This window comes from Thunnus albacares, chromosome 21 (genome assembly GCF_914725855.1).
Source record: "Thunnus albacares chromosome 21, fThuAlb1.1, whole genome shotgun sequence".
Classification (NCBI taxonomy): Eukaryota; Metazoa; Chordata; class Actinopteri; order Scombriformes; family Scombridae; genus Thunnus; species Thunnus albacares.
The window spans coordinates 25,289,034-25,313,363 of record NC_058126.1 but is presented as its reverse complement, the minus strand read 5'-3'; the positions used below and the strand labels follow the sequence as shown (position 1 = coordinate 25,313,363).

Sequence of the window (24,330 nt, the reverse complement as noted above, 5' to 3'; positions counted from 1 at the left end):
GCACAAGCTGTTTGCAAAATGTCCAAATGCAAATCTGTGTGTAAATATTTAAATACTTGGGAAACTAGTTAGGAAACAACCATGCATTTTGCAAGGTGTGTACGATGGATGTTAACCAGCATGCTAGGTCTGTTAAACATAAGCACGCCCAAGAAGCCACAAAGAACACATCAGCTGTCTATTTGATGACAGCAGGGCAGGCAGTAAAGGCACCTGGTGATTAGAGTTCTGGAGCCGAGAGAGGAAACCCTTTTCATGATGTAAAAATGATTTACTACTATTTATTTATTAAATTAATAAGTATGTGAGTGTCCAACTCAGCTTTTGTCTGATTGGATGGAGGGGCTGCCCATCATCACTCCTGCTTTCAAGTAGCACATTCTGTCTCCTTGCTGCTTACGTAGGCAACTGTGGCCGAGCTAATCCGTTTCTTTTTTCTGCTAAATGCACTGAGGAAGACTGTGTACTCATGTAAACACACAGACATATGGCTTATAGCTTGAGAGCTCTACATAGTACCTTTTCCAATTAAAAAAAAATGATTTAAATTTTCTGTTATTCTGTTATTTTATTTGGAAAATTGAACTGATAACAAAGATCATGAACATGTGTATATTGTGAAAACAAAAGTTCCTCTTGGGACAATAGAGATATCTATCTAGATAGCAGTACAGTGAAAAGCCAGTCCACACTTTCACTGTTTTTACAATGTAACAATAACATAACTTTGTCAACAATAAAAACATATGTGATTTTTATTGTGATGGATTGCCAAAAAAGCAAGTTGGTTTTCATACCTAATGGAAAAGAATGGAAACAAAGAGCTGCCTGGAAGGCAGGAAAACACTTTCCAAAGCAGATGACCTATAAGGTTGTGGCAGATTAGTTTTTCCTTTGTTCTTCTAAGCCTGGAAAGGAGACAATTTTTCTCCTCTGGAGCTTTCCTTGAAAGAGATGAGGAAGCCTGATTGTATGTGCTGCAACAGCGCTGATTAAACTGCTTGGACTGCCATTCTCCATTACTGGGCATAGGAAAAAGCTTCATTGAGTTGCTCTTAATGAGAATCAGCTGATTGCTGCATTTAGTTTTGGTTTAAGAGGAAAACCACTGTTGACCATCTTGGGGTTGAATAAAGTTGAGGATCCAGGGTTGCACACACACACTCACACACACACACACACATACACGGTTGCTTCAAGATAAACAAAGCAGCCACTCATCAGGGGCAAATGGAATGATGGAACCACACCCAGAACTTCTGCCTGGAACCTTCTCCCCTTAAACCACCAATTAGCTGACTCACTTGAGACCAAACCCACCAATCAGACATCAAAGACACTTCCTGGTGCTGCCGGGGAGGAAAACAAGTCTCACATTATCCAGAGGGACTGTTGACCCCTCTGTAAGGCCTGCACAGCTACAAGGCTGCAGCTGCCAGGACACCTTTATTCTGCAGTCTGGTTGCAAGTGTTGAGATACATGACCACAATGGTTGTTGCTCTTTTTCTAAGCACACTTGTCGTTAATAGTAATATTGAAGTACAAACCATTTTTCTTTCATGTTTAGTTCTTATGATGACACCTGTCTGTCTGTGTGCGCAGGCCGACAGAGCTGTTCCGCAGCTGTAACGTCCAGTCAGACCAGGGAGCCATGAACGACATCAAGCTGTGGTCCAACGGGACCATCAAGATGCCGTTTATGAACATCCCTGTGTTGGACATCAGGAAGTGTCTGCCGGACATGTGGAAGGCCGTGGCCTGCTCTCTGCAGATCAAACCCTGCCACAGCAAGTCCAGAGGGAGCGTCATATGCAAGTATGTCTACTACCTCCCTTCAACATCTAGCAGTTCTTAACCCTGTATTCTACATGTTGCCAATGTGTATATACATATATATATATACAGTAGTGGATGTTGGATGTTCAGATCTGAAATGTCATGTTTTCAGGAGCTTTATTTTTTGCTGGATAACCATGTATTTTTTGATTGTATCTTGGCTACTTGTTTTTGAAATTTTAACAAAAGTTTGATAGACAAGGTTCACTCAACAAGGTACCTGACACACTACAATAAGCATTCACCACAAGATTCATTTTGTAACCTCACTTATGTAAGCATGATGTCATATTGTAGCAGTTCAATCCACACTGATCGCTCCTTTCTTGAGTTTTGAAGTAATTCAGTATACTGATGTGTAAGAGAACCTGTTATTAGCGATTGTCATACTTGTTACTTTGACATTGCTCATAATACACACTTACCATGACTTCATTAGCTTAGCATTTACTACAGCTTAATATACCACCTATTCTACAGCAGCCTATTTTATTGTTATACCTAAGAACTGGTAAGACTAACTTCCCAAAACGGAGTTGTTTTCACAAACTGCAGGATTTGCTTGATATCTTCTCAGTGTTGACAATTCTAGCACTGGAGCAGTGTTAAAGACCCCCTGCTGACATGTTTTAAGACATATAAAAATACTCTGCTTGGAATAATCAGTTGTGTCTGACACATGGTTTTTCCACAAATAAGTTTAATTAACTTTTTTTTTTTTTTAAATAACACCTCCTCCAGATTCTAAAAATAAGCAAATATGTTTGGCTTCTAAGGTTTGACGGCTTCAAGTTTCCACATCACACTTGTTTAGCTGCTTACTGGACCATAATTGTCTCCAAGCTAGTTGTGATGTCACAAATCCTGCCTGTAGGTACACAAGTTAAACTGAGATTTACGGTGAGCACAGAGAAACTTTCCCCCTTCAGTAGATGAATGAGAAAACAAACACTGCACATACATCATTCTGTAGAGAAGAGAACAACATCCAACTGACCAAGCAATAAACAAAACACCCTGTTGAGTGGAGGGGGACTCGTTGTTACCTTTACTAGTCAGATCCAAAGCCCAGTGGAGCAGCCAGCATGAGATACTCCTCTGAGTCTTTGCTGCAATGTGGTTAAAATCATTTTCCAGAAATCACATCTGTTCTGTTTTAGCAATTGTCAATTAATTAAAGTAACTTCATATGTTCACTTAGTTACCAGTTAAATACCTACAGCCTTCAGCCTTTCCTCTGTTGTTTTTCTTCTCCATTTTCTCTTCACAGTCTGCACAGAATGAAGCTGTGCAGTCTGTGACTGATGAGTGATGAGAGATGAGTGATGAATGATGAGGGGTGAGAACTTAAAAAACATGTGCCTGGGCTTTGATGGACAGGTGGAGGTCCTGCCCTTCTCTCAGGATCTGCTGTGTCATGCCTGGAGTGTGTGTGTGTGTGTGTGTGTGTGTGTGTGTGTGTGTGTGTGTGTGTGTGTGTGTGTGTGTGTGTGTGTGCATAACAGCACCCCATCCATACCTCAGGCTATGTGTCTTGTTCAGTCATTTGTCAGAAACAAGCTTCCTTTCAGGTTTTAATCTTCCACTTGTCTTGAATGACATTACACCGGCACACATTTTACACATGCAGCCGCGGGCTGTGCTTACAACCCTCGCCACCTTAAGAATTCAACATTTGTAGACATAGTGGATACACACAACCACTTCTGATTGGTCGATCCTTACAGATTGGCCTCCAGGAGTGTTAATTTGTACTGTATGTGCCAGCTTATACAGTGGCAGTCAATCACTGTGGGGCCATTATCTGACAGGAGGCAGACAGTGCCTATAGCTTCATTAAATATATTTCCATTGTTACAGAACTGACTTGAAACTCTTACATTATCCATGTTTGTGAAACTTGTGCAGTGATAGGTGACTACATTTTATAAAATTCTCTTATGTGTCCTTAGGTCAGATTGTGTGGACATCCTGACCCAGTGTGGGGACAGGAAACGCTTCCACGAGGGACAAACACCAGAGAGGATCTGTGAGCTGCTGTCACCCATCGATGACCATGAACGCTGCATCCCCCTCCACAGATACCTCAGTGAGTGACAATGCACAAGTACATATTCTCCAGGGGGAATGAAATGTCTGTGGAGCTCTACATTCTTTCCTGTAGTGAGACTCACACTTCAATCCAGCTTGGAAACTTGTTATAGGTTTTCAATGACTGATCAATTTCATATAAAAAGGAACTTAACATATGAAAGAACTGTGCTGAAAGTATTCAGAACGAATTTCTCAGTTTTTCTTTTCTGCAAAGCAACAGTTTTTAGCTAAAAATAAGCATTTATCAGTTAAGTACTGTTTACACATTCAGCAGAGAAAGAGCAACATTATCATCCAACTGGCCGAGACTCACTAGTCATTTAGCAGCGGCTTTAAAAGATTTGGAGCAATAGCTCACCAGATGTTTGACTTTCTCCACCAGCTAGTCGTAAATGTTTCTGTCTGCCATTTGGTGCTGTGCAGGTATTATGCAGTGGGTGTATTTGCTGAAGTGGGACTGACGAGACTGAATTATACATATGCTGTAAAACCAAAACAATGAGCTACTGTAAGTCATAGTCAGAGCAGAATCAAATCCAAGTACTAAACTTTATGTTCTGAGTCCTAAAAAGTCAGTATGTGTCCTTCACCAAATATAATGCATTTTAAATTTCTTAACAGTAGTAGCATAGTAATAAATATGACATTTGTATTTATCACTTTGAAATAAACTTTATAAATCTAAAAGGAAACACATCAGGTGTGCCATGTGCTATTCCTGTGACACAGTTACAATCATTTATCATTTCGGAGCTGTGTGAAATCTGATAAATTGCCTCAGATGATGTCACATGAGTCAGCATCAGTTGGAACTGAAGACTACAAGTTTGAAAATGAGAGAAATGTGGAGTTAGAAAGAAATGAGGTTAGCAGAACTCTGTAGCTCCTCATCTCTGCTGGAGGCTAGCAGCTCCAGGCTACATTAGCTGCTACTAAAAGTAACACATCCAGATCTCCAACTGAACTGTCAGCGGTCAAATTGCATTGTGGGTAATTTCTTTAATAAGTGTCCACTATGTCTGGGAATGTTATAGGAGTGTAATGCTAAACCAGTAGATTATTAACATCTGGATGTGATAATTTGAGGTTTCATCTGTGGTCTGTCTGTTGACTAACACACTTTTTCCTGATCCAAGTCATGTGATTCAAGTGCATACCTCTGTTAAAAAGCTCCATAGTGGTGATTTGATTCAAAAGTAATACCAAAATATTATTGTAAAGATTTCACACTGCATTAAAGTGTTATACTGGCAAACAGACTGTTGTGTATATATATATCATATGTTTACCCAGACACTGCCTCATTAAGGCTAGTACACATAGTGCACATGTTGACATTATCACTAACAGAAAATACTCTCATATCTGTCATGTTTAATCCTGATTTACATTTTTCAACTACCTCCAGCCCCCAGTTCCCTAGGCAACAACATTGTTGAAGAGGTTATTCATCCATGCAACCCCAACCCGTGCCCTAGCAACCACTTATGCCAGGTCAACAGGAAGGGTTGCCTTGATGAACTCAACTGCCAGCCATATCTCTGTGTGCCAGGTAGGACCACCTACTGCTACGGTTCATCAGCTTATGTTAAGTTTACTCTGGAGCATGCCAGTCACTCCGTGTGTGTGTGTGTGTGTGTGTGTGTGTGTGTGTGTGTGTGTGTGTGTGTGTGTGTGTGTGTGTGTGTGTGTGTATTTTCAGGCTGTAAATTAGGCGAAGCCTCTGAGTTTCTGGTGCAGCAGGATGCTCTTATCCAGGTGCCAACTCGCACTGGGTGCTACGAGGTCTGCAGCTGTGGTCCCAGTGGGCGTCTGGAGAACTGTGCAGACATGCCTTGTGTGGACACTAACAAGCACTGCATCGTAGGAGGACAGAGGAAGAGTAAGACCAGCCTCATGTTTCTGTCTGTCTAAAGTTTCACAGATCCCTAAAAGACAAAAAAAAGGCTTATGGGCTTAAGTATTTGATATAACATTAGAAATCTATATTTTTCCACTTTGTTGTACAGTTTTTACAGCTGTATTTTAGCAGCACCCAGTGGTGACATGCAAGAGTCCAAATCTGGAAAACTTTATCTGAAAAGTAAATCTTCTAGTAGTGTGTGATGGGGATGTCAGTTATAAAACGTTTATGCCCCTGGTGGTGGATTGGCGTCCTTGTACAACCCTCATTTCATTAGTTGTGAAATAATTCATTCCATTCATCACTTCCTGTGGAGAGGAGAATTGAATTTTGACAAGTATGATTAATCTGAGGCATTGCAATCAGAGCAGTGGGGCACAGCTCTCCTAATGCCATGTGGCTTCATTAAAACCTTTCAGGGTGGAGGCTGGGCTCCATGGTTGTGCAAAACATGACTTCAACACCACAGACAGTGACAGTCTTGGTTTCTTTTGGTCACATTAAGTTGGAACCATATGTCTATTTTTTACTTTAATAAAGATTCAATCATTACCTTTTATTAAACATTCATATAGACATTACAGCATGACCCTAACAATTCTTTTTCTAGGGTGAGAATCTCAGATACCTTCAGTGCAGTATAGTCTGTTTTGTCAGTTTTTATGATTGTTGGTTTGTAACATCTTTAAAGGATACCAGTCTGCCATAATCCATCAACATAATTTCCTCTGATCTCAACTATAGTTGAAATAATTCATAATTTCGTAGTCAGGATACAGGTTTGAAACCATTTCAATTTTTTTTGATGACAGCACATAATGACACCTGTTGACCAGAGGTTAAAAGTTCATCTGAAGGTAATATGAAGCTTCACCAGTCTGAGTTACACAAGTAAAGTGGATATCTTCCAAAGTTAGTCTTTTTATTTACTGTCCCTTAACTGCAGCTCAACAGGGAAACAGAAAGAGGGAAATTTGCACTGCTCTCCATAGAAAAACAAGCTCTCATACTAACAACTACAACTACTACTGGCCAGTCAATCAGACAATAAAGCTAAGTAACACCTCAACACAAAACTAATAACTTCTCACTTGTGCATAGTTGGCCAGTCACAGGTTTCATTTTAGCCAATTACATTGCACAGCAAGTCAGGTCAACTAAACCATGTTAGTTTCTATGTTTTCTTTGCTTAATAGCTACACAAATAAGTCCCATTCTTATACATTTTATGCACAGAGATTTTTGTTGGCCATTTTCTAACAAATAACCACCTCCTGTGAGTAGTACAGCATAAGCAGTTAAGGTCATTTTTACCAAAACGTTTGTATTTTGATAATATGGTAATATGGGAAATATCAATACTGAGTATTGAATACTACCAAGGCAAAACCTTCAAAAACACTGCTCAATTTTAGCGCTATGAGCATTGCAACATGTGGAACAGGATGTATCCAGCCTTGTGGTTATGGTTCCATTGTGTTTGAATCTCAAAATGCATACATGCATACATTTCCACTCCATGTTTGTGCCTCTTTAAGTTTGTTTTGCATCACCTAGACTCATTTTAACTTTTTCATAGTAAACTCCAAAGGGCTAAATTTGACAATTGTCCAGGATTATTTCTGTATTCAAAAGGATTCAAAAACCATTTTATTTTGGGTATGTAATTTTGGGCTTGAGTATAAAAAAGACGAGTGCTTGTTATTAAAGCTTCTCTTACAGTCTGCATTGATGTGAGTAATCCAGTGTTAGTCTGAGAGAAGGTCAGCCTCAAATGAAAAAGTATTGTGTCCTTAAGAAGCCAGAAGTGTTATCAATCATCAGCCTCCTCATCCCAACCAATTACATGTGACACCACATCAATTCATTTACAGATGGAGCAGTAAACTGCTAGTGAGGATGAATGAGTTCTTTTCAAATGAGGCACTGAAGCCCAAAATGTCCTCTAGTGTGGTGACTGAGGCAGAATGGTATTATCTGTCCCACAGACTGTGTCAGTGACTGCTGTTGGCTGCACCTGGATCAGAACAGTCACATCAGTGAGGCTTTCGTAGGCTTAAATGTCAGTGTAGTTATGTTTTTAAACAGAGCAGCAGCAGCAGCAGCACAGGTTCCACACAAATCTGATATCTCATATATCAGTGTGATTAAAATGTGATGCTAGAAAGCTAAAGTACTTTGTTTTAGCTACAGATAGCAGATATTACATTAAAACTTGCTAGTAAAAGCCATAAAATGAGATGATTTTTGGTGTGATAGCAGCTCCTCGGAGCAGAGTGAAGCAGTGAAGGATGAGTCATTTGTGGCCAACTCTAGTCACAGGAGAAACTCCAACATATTATTGGTGGGTGATTTTTTTCCCCAAAAAAACTAAAATATAGTATTCTCAGTAACTGCTAAGAGAGAAAAAGTCAGATTAGTAAACACGTTCTTTTATATTTTATGTCTTTTTCCGTCCCAGATCCTCACTAAAATCTAAAAAAAAAGAGTGCGTCAAATTCAAACTCACAATCTCGGGAGTTATAACTTACTCCTGAGAACAGGAATACTCAGTCAGTACGCTCAGTAGATCTTTTTCACACTCAAATTAAGATTTTTGTTAGTATAAAAACGTGACTCCTGAAATTGGTGCAGTCAATATGTTTTTCTTTCTTTCATTTTTCTCAGTGGGTTAGATTTGTGGGCTGTGGGAGAGGGGAGAATCATCATTCCACATTGTCATTTTTGACACTGCCACTAGGGGGCACTAAATTCAAAACTTTTCAAAGCCTTTTCACAACAGTGGCTTTAACAAGTAACAAGCAGTATTTGAGCCAGGATTGTGAAGGAGGGTACTTAGTACTTTTCTCTGAGGTCACTGCTCCATCCGAGGGGACAATAACAGTACTGTGAATACTGTGAAAGCATTCAAATAATACAAGAGTTTTGAGTAAAGTATACTAACTAAAGTAATGATTCAAAGTTGCATTTTACTCCTAAAAAACATTTTTCATTTAGCACACAGACTGACACTGGCTTGAGATCCAAATTAAAGAAGCTTCAAGTTTCCACATCACATGTCTGTAAGTTGCATATTGGGCCAGGATTGGCTCCAAACTACTTGTGATGTCACAAATCATGCTCATAGGCCCACCCCTTAAAATCAGATTTTCATTGAGCGCAGATAAACTTTCCACTTTCAGCAGATGAATGTGAAAAGAACCTTCTAGTGTCAAACTCTGCACATACATCATTCTGCACAGTGAAGCTTAAACATCCAACAGTAGGAGCAAGAATGAAAACATATTTTTGGCTGAAGGGCAATTTTGATGTCGGCTGTCTGTGGTGCTGAAGGTGAAGATGAATACATTTTAAAGTTAATTTGCATATAACTATCTGTTAGTCGTGCTATATTTTGTACATAAAATTCAGTTTTCAGTATGAAAGCAAAGATTCATGTGCAATAAACAGTGTACAGTTTTTATAAGTCATGTTTCTAGGTGGAAGCTTTACAAAAGTACACTTTGATTGGTTTAAGTGCTCGAGGCAGACGTTACTCTGAAGATCATATTAAATTAAATGAAGCTCTGGATATTTCTATAAATTTCATTGATATGCACGTCATTCGGTCATCATTTCTCTATGAAACCTACTCAACTTACACACCATAAATAGAACGAAAAGAGAAGATACGGAAACAGAAAATATAGGCCTATCATCAGGGAAGTGTCAGTTCAGCCAGAAGAGATGAATATATGATGCAGGGAGGTGAGGACGGTGACAACACAAATTGTTTAATTAATTTTTGCGTGTTGTGCTTTAGTTTTACTAAACCAAAACTAAACCAAAACACTAAACCAAAGAAATGAACATCATTTAATAAAGAACATCAGTGTTCATGAAAAAATATAGGCTTAAAAATGAACAAAAACAATGAAAACTTATATGAAATATAGTTTTTAGTTCCTCTAACTAATGCTTCTGGTCACCAGGCCCACACAGAATCTGCAGATTTTTTTTTTTACAGTTTTCAGCGGTGATCCAGAATGAAAATATACAGAATTTAGCAGAATGTTTTTCTGCTTGTAATGTGATGGACAATATTCATTTAAGATAACAAAGATTGTTTTTGAGCAAAAATAAGCACATACAATACATTAAAACAACCTAAAATTACCTCAAGCAGGCTGAAAGAAATATTTAGTAGATTTTAGTAGAACCATTGAATTTGAGATTTTATTTCATCACAAACACTTCAAAACAAAGTGTGAGCATTTGTTGGAAAAGTCGACCAGCAAAAAATGTAGGACACACGGCCACTAAAATGCAAGGCTCAATGTGGAGCAGAGAAAATATTAACCATTAATCATCTCCCAACAATTAACACTTCAACACATAAACAAACAAGTACATAAATAAATAACTGGTAAGGCCCTTGACCTCAACTTCACCAAATATCTTATGAGAACCTCTAAAAACAGCAAAAGCAAAAAACATGACATTCAAACATAAAACTTACAAGCAGCATCTCTATTGGCTTAAAATCCGCAAAAAATCTGTATAAAATCTACAGAGGTATCGTCGGAATTCTGCGGGCGCAGATTCCATGTGGGCCTGCTGATCACCTTAAAAATCTATGCAATGAATTCAGTCTCACAAATCTCATTTCTTCCACTACTCAGCTAGATCCAAAAACTTCAGGAAAGTCCACACTTCTAGACATTATTTCAACCAATAGAACTCAACATTATAAATCTAGTGATGTTTTTGCTCTCAACTTCAGTGACCACTGCTCAACAGCATGCATCCATGACACAAAATTACAAAGATCCAAACCAAGTATCACTGTCAAAAGGAATTATAGACACTTTTTTGAACAAGAATTTTTGTTTTATTTGTACCATAGTGATATTGGATTTACCATGGCAATTCCTGATCCGCACTTGGCCTTAGATTGTTACATAAAAACATTAAATTCTATTGCAGACAAGTATGCACCTTTTTAAGAAATCCAGAGTCAAAACAGGAACAATCTTTAGTTTTGTTCAGAAATTGCTGAAATGTTACATAAAAGGAATGCTGCCTTCTCTCATTTTATGTCTCTGCACTATCTGAAAATAAAGGAAACCCAGCAAATTTTTGGAAAACGGTTAAATCATTGTTGCATAATCCTACTTCATCCTTACCCAATGAAATTGTTCAAGGTTCTACCACTATCTCAGTTGGAAAGAAAATATGTGATGTATTCAATGAACAATTTATTTCTTCAGTTTATTTATTGAAAAAGCTGGGTTTCTTCTGACTGTCTCTCATCATAGTGCACCTTGCTGGGCAAACAAATGAAGCACTCAGACCTTTTCATTGAAGCCTTTTACAAATCATGATGTGTTTAATGCACTTTGTTTTATTAATCCAAAAAAGTCCACTGGGGCTGATCAGTTGGAGCCAAGGCTTTTATTATTAGCAGCACCATTGCTAGTAATGCTAGACTGCGGTAACAGAAAGCATCCTTGACCTTTGGAAGACAGCCTACGTCCTAGTACCTAGTAAAGGGAGTTAGTCCAATCAGCTAAATAATTATCAACCAATTTCTAAACTATCATGTCAAGCTAAAGTGTAACAGGAACTGGTAAACAATCAGGAGAACATTTTTATCTCAACACTCCATTTTAAAAATGTATCAATGAGGATTTAGACCTGGGCATAGTACAGTGATGGCAGCATCAGAAGTCTTGAATGATGTTGCTAGTGCATTAGATAACAAGCAGGATTGTGTTGCCATTTTTATTGATTTATCTAAGGCTTTCAATACTGTTGATAATCAAGTTCTTTTGAAATGCCTGGAATCTATTGGATTTGATGAAAAATCGTGTAACTGGTTTGCAAATTATCTCAGTGGTAGAACACAAGCTGTTGTGGCTGATGGCTATCAGTCCAGCTTCATGTGCGTTAACAAAGGTGTACCACAGGGTTCTATTCTAGGACCACTTTTATTAACAATGTTTATAAATGACTTAAGAGAAAAAGTTAGAGACAGTACAATTCATCTGTATGCTGACAACACTGTTCTCTATACAGCAGTGCTCTCTGTTGCCCGGGCAGTTCAAAAGTTGTATTTTAATTTCTGTACTATACAGCAAACTTTAATTGATCATAAATTACTTTTAAACTCCAAATGCATGCGGTATTTACTGTATAATCAAGTTAGATTATAGATGAGAATTAACAATATTATTAGTTAGTATCATGTTAGCCAGGATTATGTTGTGCAGAGTGGACCGAAACGCAGGAGACTGCAGGCAACAGGAACTTGAAGAATAAATCTTTATTCGAGACTCAGGAAAGGGGATACAGACGTGTATACAGGCAAAACTAAACAGAACAAAGGATCCAACAAGGACCGAACTGAAAATCAAGACTTAAATACTAACTGAACTAATGAGAAGATGAGGTGCAGGTAGGGAGATGGACAGAGAAGCTCAGGTGAGTGGAGTGAGGTGATGGAACAGGAGAACAGACAGGGCAAGGCTGACAAGACTGATGCAGGGCAGGTGTGTAGAAGGGCCAAGGGAAAAGCAGGCTGGGAGGAGCACAGGAACACAGGAAGAAAAACACAGAACAACAGAAAACCAAAAACCCAGAAACACAATCCTCCTCATTATAAACTGACATACATAAAACCACCACAGAATACACATGAATATATGAAAAAGCTCTGTGAACCCAGACTTTGACAGATTAGTCCAAGTCAGTAAACAACATGGTGGGTGTTTTGTTTACTTTATAAGCAGTGGGGTATAATTGCTAAAAAAAACACTGCTGAGTGTGTGTCCATGCATGCATCCTTGGGTTGACTACAGAGAAAGCCCTGCTGTGCCTCTGTGGACAGTAGACCCCCACTCTGTCTCACATCAGAAGGAAGGAAACTGTGTGGATAACACATTCTATTGCTGAAGATGGAGGCTTCCCCTCTCTCAGCATGGTTCATTGTTTTCTATTATAATCACTGTCCGTCATTCTAAAAGCCTTTTAATGTAGTGTGTGTTTAGAATGTTTGGTTGAGAGGGTAAAGACAGCCTGTATGTAGCCTGAGAGGTGAAACTTAAGGCAAAAAAGGTCCACTAAATGCTCATTGTAACAACTGATGTTGATGTAGATGAGTGGAGATGCATTTCAACAACATAGAGCTTCTCTCTTCTGGACTGATGCAGCTACACAGTCAGAGGACACTATTTATAGAGATTTTAGTGAGTAAATCAAACTGGAACTGTTAAACAGGGAAAAAGTGACTGTAACAATAATATTATGTCCAAATGGGGCTTTGCTTGCCTAACGTTAGTTAGCATGACAAAATCTCCTTAATGTGCAGCAGCAACTGCTCTGGCAAGACTGAATCATAACACACAATCTCATTTATTTTAACTGTTGACTTTAGTGTTGACTATGCAAGAGTAGAGACAGAGCCCCGATTTACATTCCATTAGCCTAATGCATTTATTTGCTTTCCTCTTAATCACTTATTGTCTTGTTTCAATTATTTCAACCAAACCCAAACTCCACGAAGCCATCTAAACAAGAAATAGGAGTTTTTTTAAAAGTTAACTTTCTCTGGTGGAGCTGGACTTGGATGGGAAATGGCAGAAATGTTGGCTTTCTCTGGGTGCATATATTCCCAAGGCTTATAGAGAATTTTAAATGGGTGAATTTTTAATGTAATAGAGAAGAAGTACAGCCAGCGGTGCTGTAATGGCAGTAATACATCACTGCTGTCATGTAGGAACAAGTACATTAATAATCATTCCTGACACAAATAAGAAATAAGTCACATACTAGTAGTACGAAATATATATCATACTGATACTAATATCCAGCTCCATGGCTCAGGATTAGATGGCTCACTCCTCTCTGCCTTAACACTCCATCACTCCTCTACAGCTGCACACCGTCAAACAAACACTGGTCCCACATTAACGATGATGGTCAGCTCATCACTAATAAGCAGTGTAGTTGAAAATGACAAACGGGTAGTTATGCTTCATGTTTCTGAGCAACTGGACAAAAATACCATAGACTCTTCAAAGCTTTAGAATTTTTCATTAGAATCTAGAAATTGATCACCATAGAATGAATGATTCACATCCTGAGGAAAATCATGATTGCAATGAGTATCGTGATTTCCTACTTTGCTTGAATTACAAATGAATTTCTTCAAGCTAGAATTTGAAACAGAAAGATCTTAAAAAGCCTTCAACATCAAAATGAGTGTGGAACCACACCTATCAAACTATATTACACTCTATACCTTCAGACTACTTCATCAGTCATTTTCAATCACTTAGCTCTGTTTTATTGACCTTACAGCTCTGGTAATAGATTCTGTCCAGTTGTGGAGGATTGACTAAGATCCTTTACTTAAATCTGCATTCATGAGGTTTTTTGACACTTTTAGCATTCAGTTATCTATTTACATATCCAGCAACATTAGCATTCATTTGGAGTTGTGTTTGTGTCTGATTAATTTAAATCCAGTATTATACACTAGCTGCTAAATGCTCTGCTGTGTTCATCAGCTAGTCTCTAACTTTGTCTATATACTACTTCAACAACTGCCTGCTGCTGGAGACGAGGTTGATTACATTTGCGGGCTCTAAAACCTAAACAGTGAGCTGAAAGACCCTAAAAAGCTCTGTAGAGCTGAGGGTGTTGGTGATAATTATCTGTGGGTTTATCATTCATTTGAGCCATTACTAATATGGTGTAGAGAGGTCAAAACTCCAGCAACATTTGAAGTATATAGAACAAGTTAGACCAACGCATTTCGACTTGTGGCCTTCATCAGGGTCATCTCATTAATAATATAAAAATATTGATTAGTGGAGCTAATGGAGAATAAGTAGAAGTAAAAATACCACAATGTAAACATACTTCTGCATTGTAAATTGTAAAAGTATATAAGTATTATCAGTAAAATGTTCTGAAAGTATCAAAAAAAAGTGTTTATTGTGCAAAAACTAATAGGTAGTTTAGTCTTTTAACTATAGCTGTCTAATAAATGTAAATGTAGTGAAAATGTTAATAGTGAAGTAAAGTGGAAGTGTTTCAGAATTGTACTGAGGTATAGTACTTGAGTAAATGTACTTAGTTACATTCCACAACTACCTCCGTTGTTGCTCAGCAAACAGTGAAACCCCTCTAAATCACTCTAAATCACTAAAAGTCACTAAATTACTAGAAGATTCAAATGGCATTTTGTGATGTAAACTATGACATCGTAAACATACAATAGCATGCTGATGTGTTCTTCAATTGTCCTGTTGTGTGTCTTGTTATGTGTTACCACCAGGCCACGGGACATTTTTCAGGATCGACTGCCACATCTGTTCCTGCTTTGCTGGTGACACCATCTGCTCCACCAGAGAATGTCTCAGCTTCGACAGCTCCGATGAGGACCGCCGACACTTTACTGGTGTGTCTGTTTATCACATGAGATGTGTTCACCTCTTTCAACCATGTAATGTTTCCCTGTCTTTTTTCGCACATAGTGCCCTACATTATGTGCAAACCGCCATGTTCATTTTTAAACCTCATTCACTTTAACCTGTTTTTTTTTGCTGTGTTGTGGCATTTTGGGACATACAAGAGGTCAGCAACAAGAAAAGAAAAAACAGTTAGCTAGTTATGTTTCAGAGCCATCTGACGACAACAAGCCAGGGAGTGACACAGAGCTAACTCATTTGCTAAATTTACTTACATAGGTTAAAATTCCACAAACACCATACGAATAACACTGCAAAGTAATGTGCAATAACAGCATTATTTTTATATAATTATTTCTACAAGACGTCTGAACAATATTCACACTGTTAAATATACAGTGTATATTATGATACTATGAAAAACAGAAACAGACCGCCAACCAGTGCTTTGCGTGTACCCAGTCACCCTGTCCACTGTATCCATTCCATCACAGCGATGCTGTACTCACTCCCCACCCTCATCCTAACTGTCCTTTCCCTCCCTGTCTCCCCCTGCCCTCCCCCAGGTCTTCCATGTAAATGTCCGGACCGCTTCGTCCCAGTGTGTGCCTCAAACGGGCGGACCTACCCCAGTGCCTGTGTGGCTCGCTGTATGGGATTCAAGGACCATCAGTTTGTCTTCGGCCAGTGCCGCCTCAGTAACCCCTGTGCAAACAAACCCTGCCAGAGGAACCAGAGGTGGGTTCAGCTACACAGTTGGTGTAGCTGCTGCTTTCTCTGATCACCAACTCACGAAGAACAAACTGAAGGAAGCATAGACCATTTCAATATATTTTCAGCTCTGAACTAAACATATTGATAGAGATATTCAAACACCAGTGGCAATTACTTCAACTGTAGAAAGAGCCCGACTTTTATTTGAAAAAGGCTTATATGTGACACAGACTTTTATTTCTAATTTTCCCTGATAATTACTGTACATGTATCTCACTATATTTTAACTTGCAAAGCATCTCGTTTGCTGTTAATGCAAGCTCAACTCTTCCTCCATGTTTACCTTTTGACACAAATGCTGTTCTCATTCACTAATCTCACTCAATTCTACTTTGCTGTTTTTTTTTTATCCATGCAGAAATATCTGCACTTCCTGTACAGATATTTCACATTAAAAGCATCCCAGCAGCTCAAAGGGCATCATCCCTCACACTCCTGGTTGTCTATTAAAATATCCTTTAAACAAAGATATGTTTACATGAAGTGTACTTCACCAGAATGCAATGAGTGTGTCCTCGGGGCTGGACAAAGCTGTTGAATGCATTATTGTCTTTGGACATTCAAACAAAACCTGTGTGTGAAGCATGTACAGGAAGTGATGAGTTTCATTGACAGCGGCTTAACACTGATCAGCAGAACGGCAAAGTAGGTGCAATTACAATTAATCACAGATTGAAAATAATATTTCTGTTCAAAAGGGAAACTAAGCGAAGCAGAGTGGTGAGTATGACATGACTGTTGTAGGACAGCAGAAATGGTGTAAGCGATTGCACCCACTCTTTTTTTCGTCCAGCATTTATCAGTGACCTATCTTTATGTGTTCAAGTCGGTCTCTCTCTATTCTGCTTTACCACTAAGTAGTTGCTCAAGATACAAGTGTCAGCTAAATGTTTAAACTGCAATGTCCCTACAGTGTTGAATGTAAAACTAAAAAATGGCATGTTAGCATTCTTGTCCTCAATTTCTACACATTTCTGCAAGACTTTTTTTTTTCCCACTGTGTGATGTGGTCTGGAAGACATTTATCACGCACACACACACACTAAGGCAGATTTACCGCCTTCACTCACACCCCATGATGACGTCTGTTATCCTACAACATAAACTTTCATAAACTCTTTTTCCTGGCACTGTGATCAAAGACTGAACACACAGTAACGAGTGGAGGTATGTGCACACACATGCGTATGCTGCTCTGAACCATTTTTCCTTTGTTCTGAGGGTAAACAATGCAGTAAAAGTGAGCAAGCCAACTCATATTTGCTGAACACCTGGGTGGTATTCCAGAAAGCAGATTTAACAAACTCTGAGTCTGACCCTGAACTCTGGGTTGATTAACCCTAAGATGGGAAACTTGTGAGTTTTTGGTCCCAGTACAGCTGATCAGAGTCAGTTCCATAAACTCTGAGTATGTTCACTAAGTTAAGCTTGTGCATGGTGAATGAAAAAGCCATCATCAGTGGAGCTCCAATACTACAATTCACCATGGCAACAGGTATATAAAAGGCAGAGCCTCTATTTTAATCCAGTGGACATAGAGATATTAATGCATGTATATGCGGACAGTGCACATTTATCTTTAAAAACAGTGTCTGAGTCAGAGTGGGGAAAGTGTCAATAAGTTAACACAATAAAGTTTTATTCAGTGATGTCCATTTATTCATCACTTACCAGACTTACATTTCCGCAATGATGATAAAGTGGAATCTGACTGTATCAGGCTGCAGCTACATTACATTTTAAATATATTTGTTCTGCTTTAATATGACAGGGACTAAACACAGGAAGCAACAACTGAAGATGAAAAATATAGTCAAAGATTTAAAACATACATAGATCAAAGTCATAGAGACATGACTGTAAGCTCACAGTCTGATCCAGTAATAATGTGTTTGGTGATGTGCACTTGAAAAGGCATCAAGGTTAAAATACAGTACATTTTAAAATTTTAGACATCTATTTGGATCTTGGCTCAACAAAAACTCAGTGACTTTATTGCAGCTGCTTCAACAAATGTAGTAAATTTAAACATGTCACTGAAATGCTGCTGACTAAGAAATATTAACATATAATCTCCAATATTATAGGAATAATTTTCCATCAGTGCGACCAATCACATCATGAGTGATCGAGATAATTATTAATTGATCCTATGTGTCAAAGCTTCATACAGATTTTTATCATTTAAACTGAGATTACACATTATGTGCAATAAACATTTCAGTGCAGGAGCTGCTGTAACAAACTGACAGAGTTGCAGTGTTATAACAGAAGGACATGCAGAGGTTTTATTCTGAGCTGAGGCTGAATTCACGCTGCGTAATATTTGAATGCGAAGGCAAAAAACACTGTTCAAAGAAATGACTTTTGCGTATAAAAGCAGTAACTTTATCAAGGTTACTCAAGGACTACTTTAAGGATAGTCCTTGAGTAACAAAGTAATATCCAATCAGGATTTAGATTCTGACAGACAGTCAACATGCGCTAATGAATGTGCTTGGATACTTGCTTTGATACGGGCTGAATGAATGAAGAGATGAAACAGTGTGTCTAGCTCTGTAAGATGAGAGAGAAGATAGAGAGAAACTCAGGGTTTGTTGAAAAAAAACCTGTCAGTGAACAGGTTAGATTCACAGAGTCAGTTACCATGGTAACTGACCCAGAGTTTAAGTTACTTCTCTTCCTGGAACTGAAAACTCAGAGTTACCCTCATCTCAGGGTTAACAAACTCAAGAGTCTTCACTTAACCTGCTTTCTTGAATACCAACCAGATTGGTGGCCAGCCTACTTGGTGGTTGCTATGGTGATATAGCAGAGTTTCTTTGTATGTTTGGAGGGAAGAAGTTTGCTCTTTTATTGCAGCTTTGCAATAATGTATTCCTACAGTGAGGAAGTGTGTTTTCTCACTGTGTGTATGTGCACTTATTTAGAGCACTATATATACACATACTGTATGTAGTCTGAAGCTTCTCTCTCCTCACTGGTCTCCTCCCTCATGGAAAAAGCAACACAGATGAATGACTTTAAGGCATTTTTATGTGTTTGTTTCTAGGTGCATCCCAAAGTATCGTGTGTGTCTGAGTGACTCATCAGACTGTCTGCAGTACGAGTGTGTTGGCCGACAGTTATCCTGCGATAAGAACAGCGTGGAGCCGGCCTGTGATACTGATGGCAAAGTCCATACCAGTCTGTGCCAGTTGCAGCAGAATGGGAAAACCCTGGCCTACATGGGCCACTGCCAGGTAGGTTACAGGCAGCAGCAGAGCTAACAAACTGCTCTCTTCATTCTGAGAAACACAAATCGTTGTGCAAAGCCCTGACAGCTATAAACTTGAACACTAAAGGCAGAGCCCGATATGGGTGCATGTAAAAAGTACACATATTGTGTTTCCAGGTGTCAGAGAGTACTACTGCATGTGTGAAAAAGTAGTATACTTTTGTGTCTCCAGAGGGAGCTGTGTGAAATCTGAAAAATTGCCTCATGTGATGTCACTTGAGTCAGCGTCCGTCAGAGCTGAAAACTACAAGTTTGAAAATGAGAGAAATCTGCTTGTGTGGAGTTACAAAGAAGTGAGTTTAGCAGACCTCTGTAGCTCCTCATCTCTGGAGACTAGCAGCTCCAGGATATATTAACCACTACTAGTATAACACACCTGAATCTCCTACCAAACTGTTAGCAGAGTTGGAAGGGCAGGACAGGAAAAGAAAGGAAAGGAAAGTGGAAAAGGGAAAAAGAATGAACAGAATAAAAAAGACAATATGTCTAATTCTGCTGCATCAGTTTTGTTACTTTTTTGTTAAACTGCCCAGTGTAAGTCTGACAGTGATATAGAAGTGTAATGCTAAATCAATGGAGTACTAACTAATAGTCTTTTTAATTAGTTGTTGTTTTCAGAGTCAACATAGTATGAGGACAGAGCAATCATCGCAGGGCAGCAAAAGATGGCAGTGAAGGGGAAAGTTCTAAATCACATCAATAACTTAATTCCTTCCTTAATTCCACCAGAGGCGGAGATATCCTGACTTTTAGTTCTTTAGTAGATCAAACTACATAGACACTAGATCCTACTTTTCCCATAATGCAACTTGATAGTGGCTTTAATTAAACACTCCCTGCTTGGCAAATGTCTGCACTCCCAGTTTGTAATGCAGGCTTCCTGCAATGCCCAAGATAACCCTGATGATGTCATAGTGATGTAAATGTAAAATTTAAAAAATACATGAATGTAAATTTACAGCTCAGTGTATGAACTAAATCATGGTTATGTTTATGTGTATGTGTTCTGTCCTCAGGACGCCTGTGGGAAGCCACAGCAGGTTTGCGGCCACAATGGTGAGACCTACAACACAGTGTGCGACGCCTTCTCTGACCGCGTGGCTGTGGACTATGAGGGCCTCTGTCAGGCTGTCGGGGCCGTGTCTGACGTGGCCCCCGACTCTGCGTGCAGTCTGATTCCCTGTCCACGTCTGTCCACTCCGGGCTGCCAGCCTGTCACCCCACCTGGTGAGTCAACCCACACCTTAGATAGAGATGGTACAGGTACACTCGGTGAGCTGTGGTCAGCAGACAGGGTAATGACATGCACACAGCATTGTATTGTGATGACCCCTGACCTCTGACCTGTTTCAGGAGCCTGCTGTCCAATATGTGCCAGTATGCTGCAGATCCTGTGGAACAAAGAGCAGATGAACACTTTCTCGAAGGTATGGATGCATCACAGTTCCTCTTTGTCATTTCTATGACTGTCTGGTAGCCACTTACTCACTGTTAAAGTCCATAAATCATTCATGATTGTGGTGTTAGAGGATATCTAAAGTACTGTAGTCTTTCCTCAATGTTGTAAGATTATATGGAAGCTAAATAATAATTATGTGAAACACTATTTCAGCTCAATAGTGTTCAACAGTCAAAGTACTAACTGTAAGCAGCGTTTTCTATAAAAGTAGGTTTTGATTAAGTAGAGTTTAACAGTGCTTTGTATGAGGATGCAGCTGGTAGTATTGGATGTAATTACAGGTGTTGGCCACTTGGGGGAGATATACATCCAAAGAGTCCCCAACTGCAGCCACTAACAGACTGCACAAACAATGTGTTTACATGCACTTAAATTACAAGGTTGTTCAGAGAAAGCAGGGTGCATGGGTAATCAGAAAACACATCTACCTGCACTGTAGTAACCCGACGACTGTAAATCTATGTATACGTGCAGCAGATCAGCAACCTGATTTCTCCCCAAATATACACCTGACCTTATTTTGAAAGCACGGGTTACTGATTTGAACTGTATAAGGGATAGAAGATGTGCTCTGACTTTTTTCTTTTTTTTTTTTTTAACAGTACAGAGGAGGAGAGGAGGACAGGCAGGCAAACACACAGAGCAAAGCTTCCTCGCAGCACAAATAGTCAAATGTTCAGTGGTGAAAACCAATTTATTTAGACTTTTACAGACTGCATTGTTTAAGTTTTAGTTTATGTCATACTTTGGATGGATTTATTTTAAATAAGCTGTGCTCTGTGTAATGATCTCTCCTTTCATCCCATGGTTATGCTGTGTTTTCCCTGTTAACAGTATTTTGTCATACACATGCATACTTTAAAAAGCTGATTATGAACCCAGGTACACATATACATAGCAGACAAATCAGCATTCTCCAGGACAAATCTTCTGGAAATCAAGTTTCTCTGATCTCCTACCCTGATTACAGTAACTAGTTTCTCATTCCCGTACATGACAGTTAAAAAACCAGCTTACTGGAAAAAGCCTGATTGCTTAGGTGCATGTTAACACATCTATGTTCTCTGATCTACCTGCAATCAGGTTTTTTTTAATCCTCCACTCTGATTACAGCAACCAGCAGTGCATTTACATGCACTTAAATAACAAGGTTACAGTCAGCTATCTCCAGAAAGCTGATTTCTTAACTGTCATATAAACGAGAAACCTTTCCATAATCAGGGTAGAGAATTAGAGAAACCAGGTTTCCCCAGATAGATTTCTCTGGATAATGCTGTTTTTTCTGCCATGTATATGCAGAACCAGGTTTTTAATCAGCTTTTTTAAAAATACACATGTGCAAAACAATAGACTGCAGATTGGGAAAGCAGAGCGGCTGGATGATATGAGAGGTCATTACACGCAGCGCTGTGTCCTTGTATTTAAAATAATTGCATCCAAAGTTTGATTTAACTGAAACTAAAACAACGTAGCCTGTAGAAGTCTAAATAAGTCCATTTCCACCCAACACTGAACATTTGATTATCTGGTAAATTCAGACACTTCCTGTGAGGACGTGGTCTGTCTCTGCGCTGTCCGGCTGCTCCAGACACTCCAAAAAAGAAAATAAGTCAGGAAGCGGCATCTTCTATCACTAATAGTTAAAGTTAGTAAGCCATGCTTCCAAAACCTGGTTTCTCTGAGCAACCTGGTTACTGAGGTGCATGTAAACATTCTGGAGTTTTCTGGTTTTCAGGTTTACAGGACATTTGGGAAATCAGCTTATTAGAGAAAGTTGACTGTAAACCAGTAACTGAAACACACTGATTTATCTTACTCAAAAGATAACAGTGCAGTTACCTTGCATCATAGTAACAGTATAGTTACATTAAAAAACATCTTACTAAAGTATAAACTCTGTTAAATTACTACTACGAGTTTTGGCTCATTTACTCACTGAAATACAAAAACTGTACTTCAAACCCTGGGAAGAGTGACTGTTGACCCTTCCCCACGATCATCTTTCATGTTTTTTTTCTATCTTTCCTAATATATACATTGATAAACAACATCTAAAGCGAGTCTAGTGTAGTGCAGCCACTTCCAAACTGGTGCAGTCCTGCGCTTGACGTGACCTCTGGACAGTGTGTGTCCTGATCAAGTTGGGCAGTATTCCACACACTGTGTTGAAGGAGAGAGAAAAACAGGAAAGTAAACAGTGGTGAGCTGCAGGCAACTGTATACTCTATTTGAAAAGATATATGCAATGCAGGTGGTAATCAGTGCAAATGTAAGCTGTTCAGTGATACACAGAGTTGCCAGAATACTAAGATGATAACACACTTCAAATTAAGGCTTTCTCCCATTTTTATTTCATCACTAGCTGGCAGTTTAGCCATGGCACTAAAATACATCACTGGAAAGTGTCTGTAAGTTAAGATTGTCTTGAGGTTACAGACAGTGTTTCCGTGTTGAGCTGTGGTGGAAGTATAGTAACACAAAGAGGGACTTTGGCACTAAAAAGACTGTAATGTTGAAAGATATCTACTTGATTTGACTCATTTGGAAGACTGAAGCTTCATATTAGCTTTAGATTAACTTTTAAATACATTTTTGCACAGAAGGAGGATTTTGTCCCTGATCACTTACATTGTAAGTACATTATAAAGGGATCTTCTAATGGTCAGTATGATTATGGCAAGAAAAACCTCTTCATTTGGGCACCTGACAATTGTTTTAAGACAGACTTGGAAAATTGTGAACCTGTCCTTGAAGCAGTTCAATGTGAAAGGTTAGCTCTAGCCAATAGCACCCTACCTCTTCCTTCTGACCACCCTACATCGGTAGGTCACTCTACATTGTTTAACTCCTGAGATGAAAGGTAGTCTCAATCTGCATCTGCATGAACAGAATTACTGTGACATTATTGTTTTACTCCAAACTGAGTGCTGCTCAATTGATACTCATTTGATAAAACAAGTAGTAATACTTAAGATTTACTGGTACTTTCCTGAAATACAAAAAAAAAGAAAATAAAACAGACATAAAATTCCATGTTAAGGAATACTGTAGGAGTGGTGAGATAAGTGAAATGTTGCACAGTAAAATTCAAATCACCTTAATCTACAAAATACGTGACTCCACAAACATACTGTTTGCTACAAGTCAGTTCAGTTTAGTTAGCTCAGTTATCCCAAAACGAGAAATGAGTGACTCACATTCATACTACACAAATCAGAAGTAGTTAATTCCACCTTTGGCTACAGCTCTCCTCTCACATGCCTCCACTGAGCTTTCCTGGATATGTGCCCAGCCTGTTGAACAGCAGTGAAGCCTGAAGCCTGGTGATGCCTAAACGCTGACATGTTAGCAGCTAATAAGTCCCATCGGCATCTCGTTCTGATCAGCTTAATTATACAACAAAACCCCTTTGGCTGTTAGTCAACTTGGCTGTAATCCCTAGTACAAACACGTCATAGTAAGACTCAGCAGCATTAAGCCTGCTAATACCAAACACAAGCAGAGCTGATTTGACCTAAAGCTGCTACATGA

At 39.0% G+C, this 24,330-nt stretch overlaps 1 protein-coding gene across 1 annotated transcript in view; it reads left to right on the top strand.

The window, feature by feature from the left end:
* The window catches only part of reck (reversion-inducing-cysteine-rich protein with kazal motifs), a 97,813-nt gene that overhangs the window by 50,079 nt on the left and 23,404 nt on the right, over positions 1 to 24,330 (top strand). Inside the window, exons 11-19 of the mRNA XM_044339403.1 lie at positions 1,604 to 1,816; positions 3,790 to 3,926; positions 5,340 to 5,483; positions 5,634 to 5,813; positions 15,157 to 15,279; positions 15,856 to 16,027; positions 19,116 to 19,305; positions 20,357 to 20,567; positions 20,694 to 20,767. Coding sequence (XP_044195338.1) covers positions 1,604 to 1,816; positions 3,790 to 3,926; positions 5,340 to 5,483; positions 5,634 to 5,813; positions 15,157 to 15,279; positions 15,856 to 16,027; positions 19,116 to 19,305; positions 20,357 to 20,567; positions 20,694 to 20,767 — 1,444 coding nt within the window. The remainder of the gene's footprint in view (positions 1 to 1,603; positions 1,817 to 3,789; positions 3,927 to 5,339; positions 5,484 to 5,633; positions 5,814 to 15,156; positions 15,280 to 15,855; positions 16,028 to 19,115; positions 19,306 to 20,356; positions 20,568 to 20,693; positions 20,768 to 24,330) is intronic.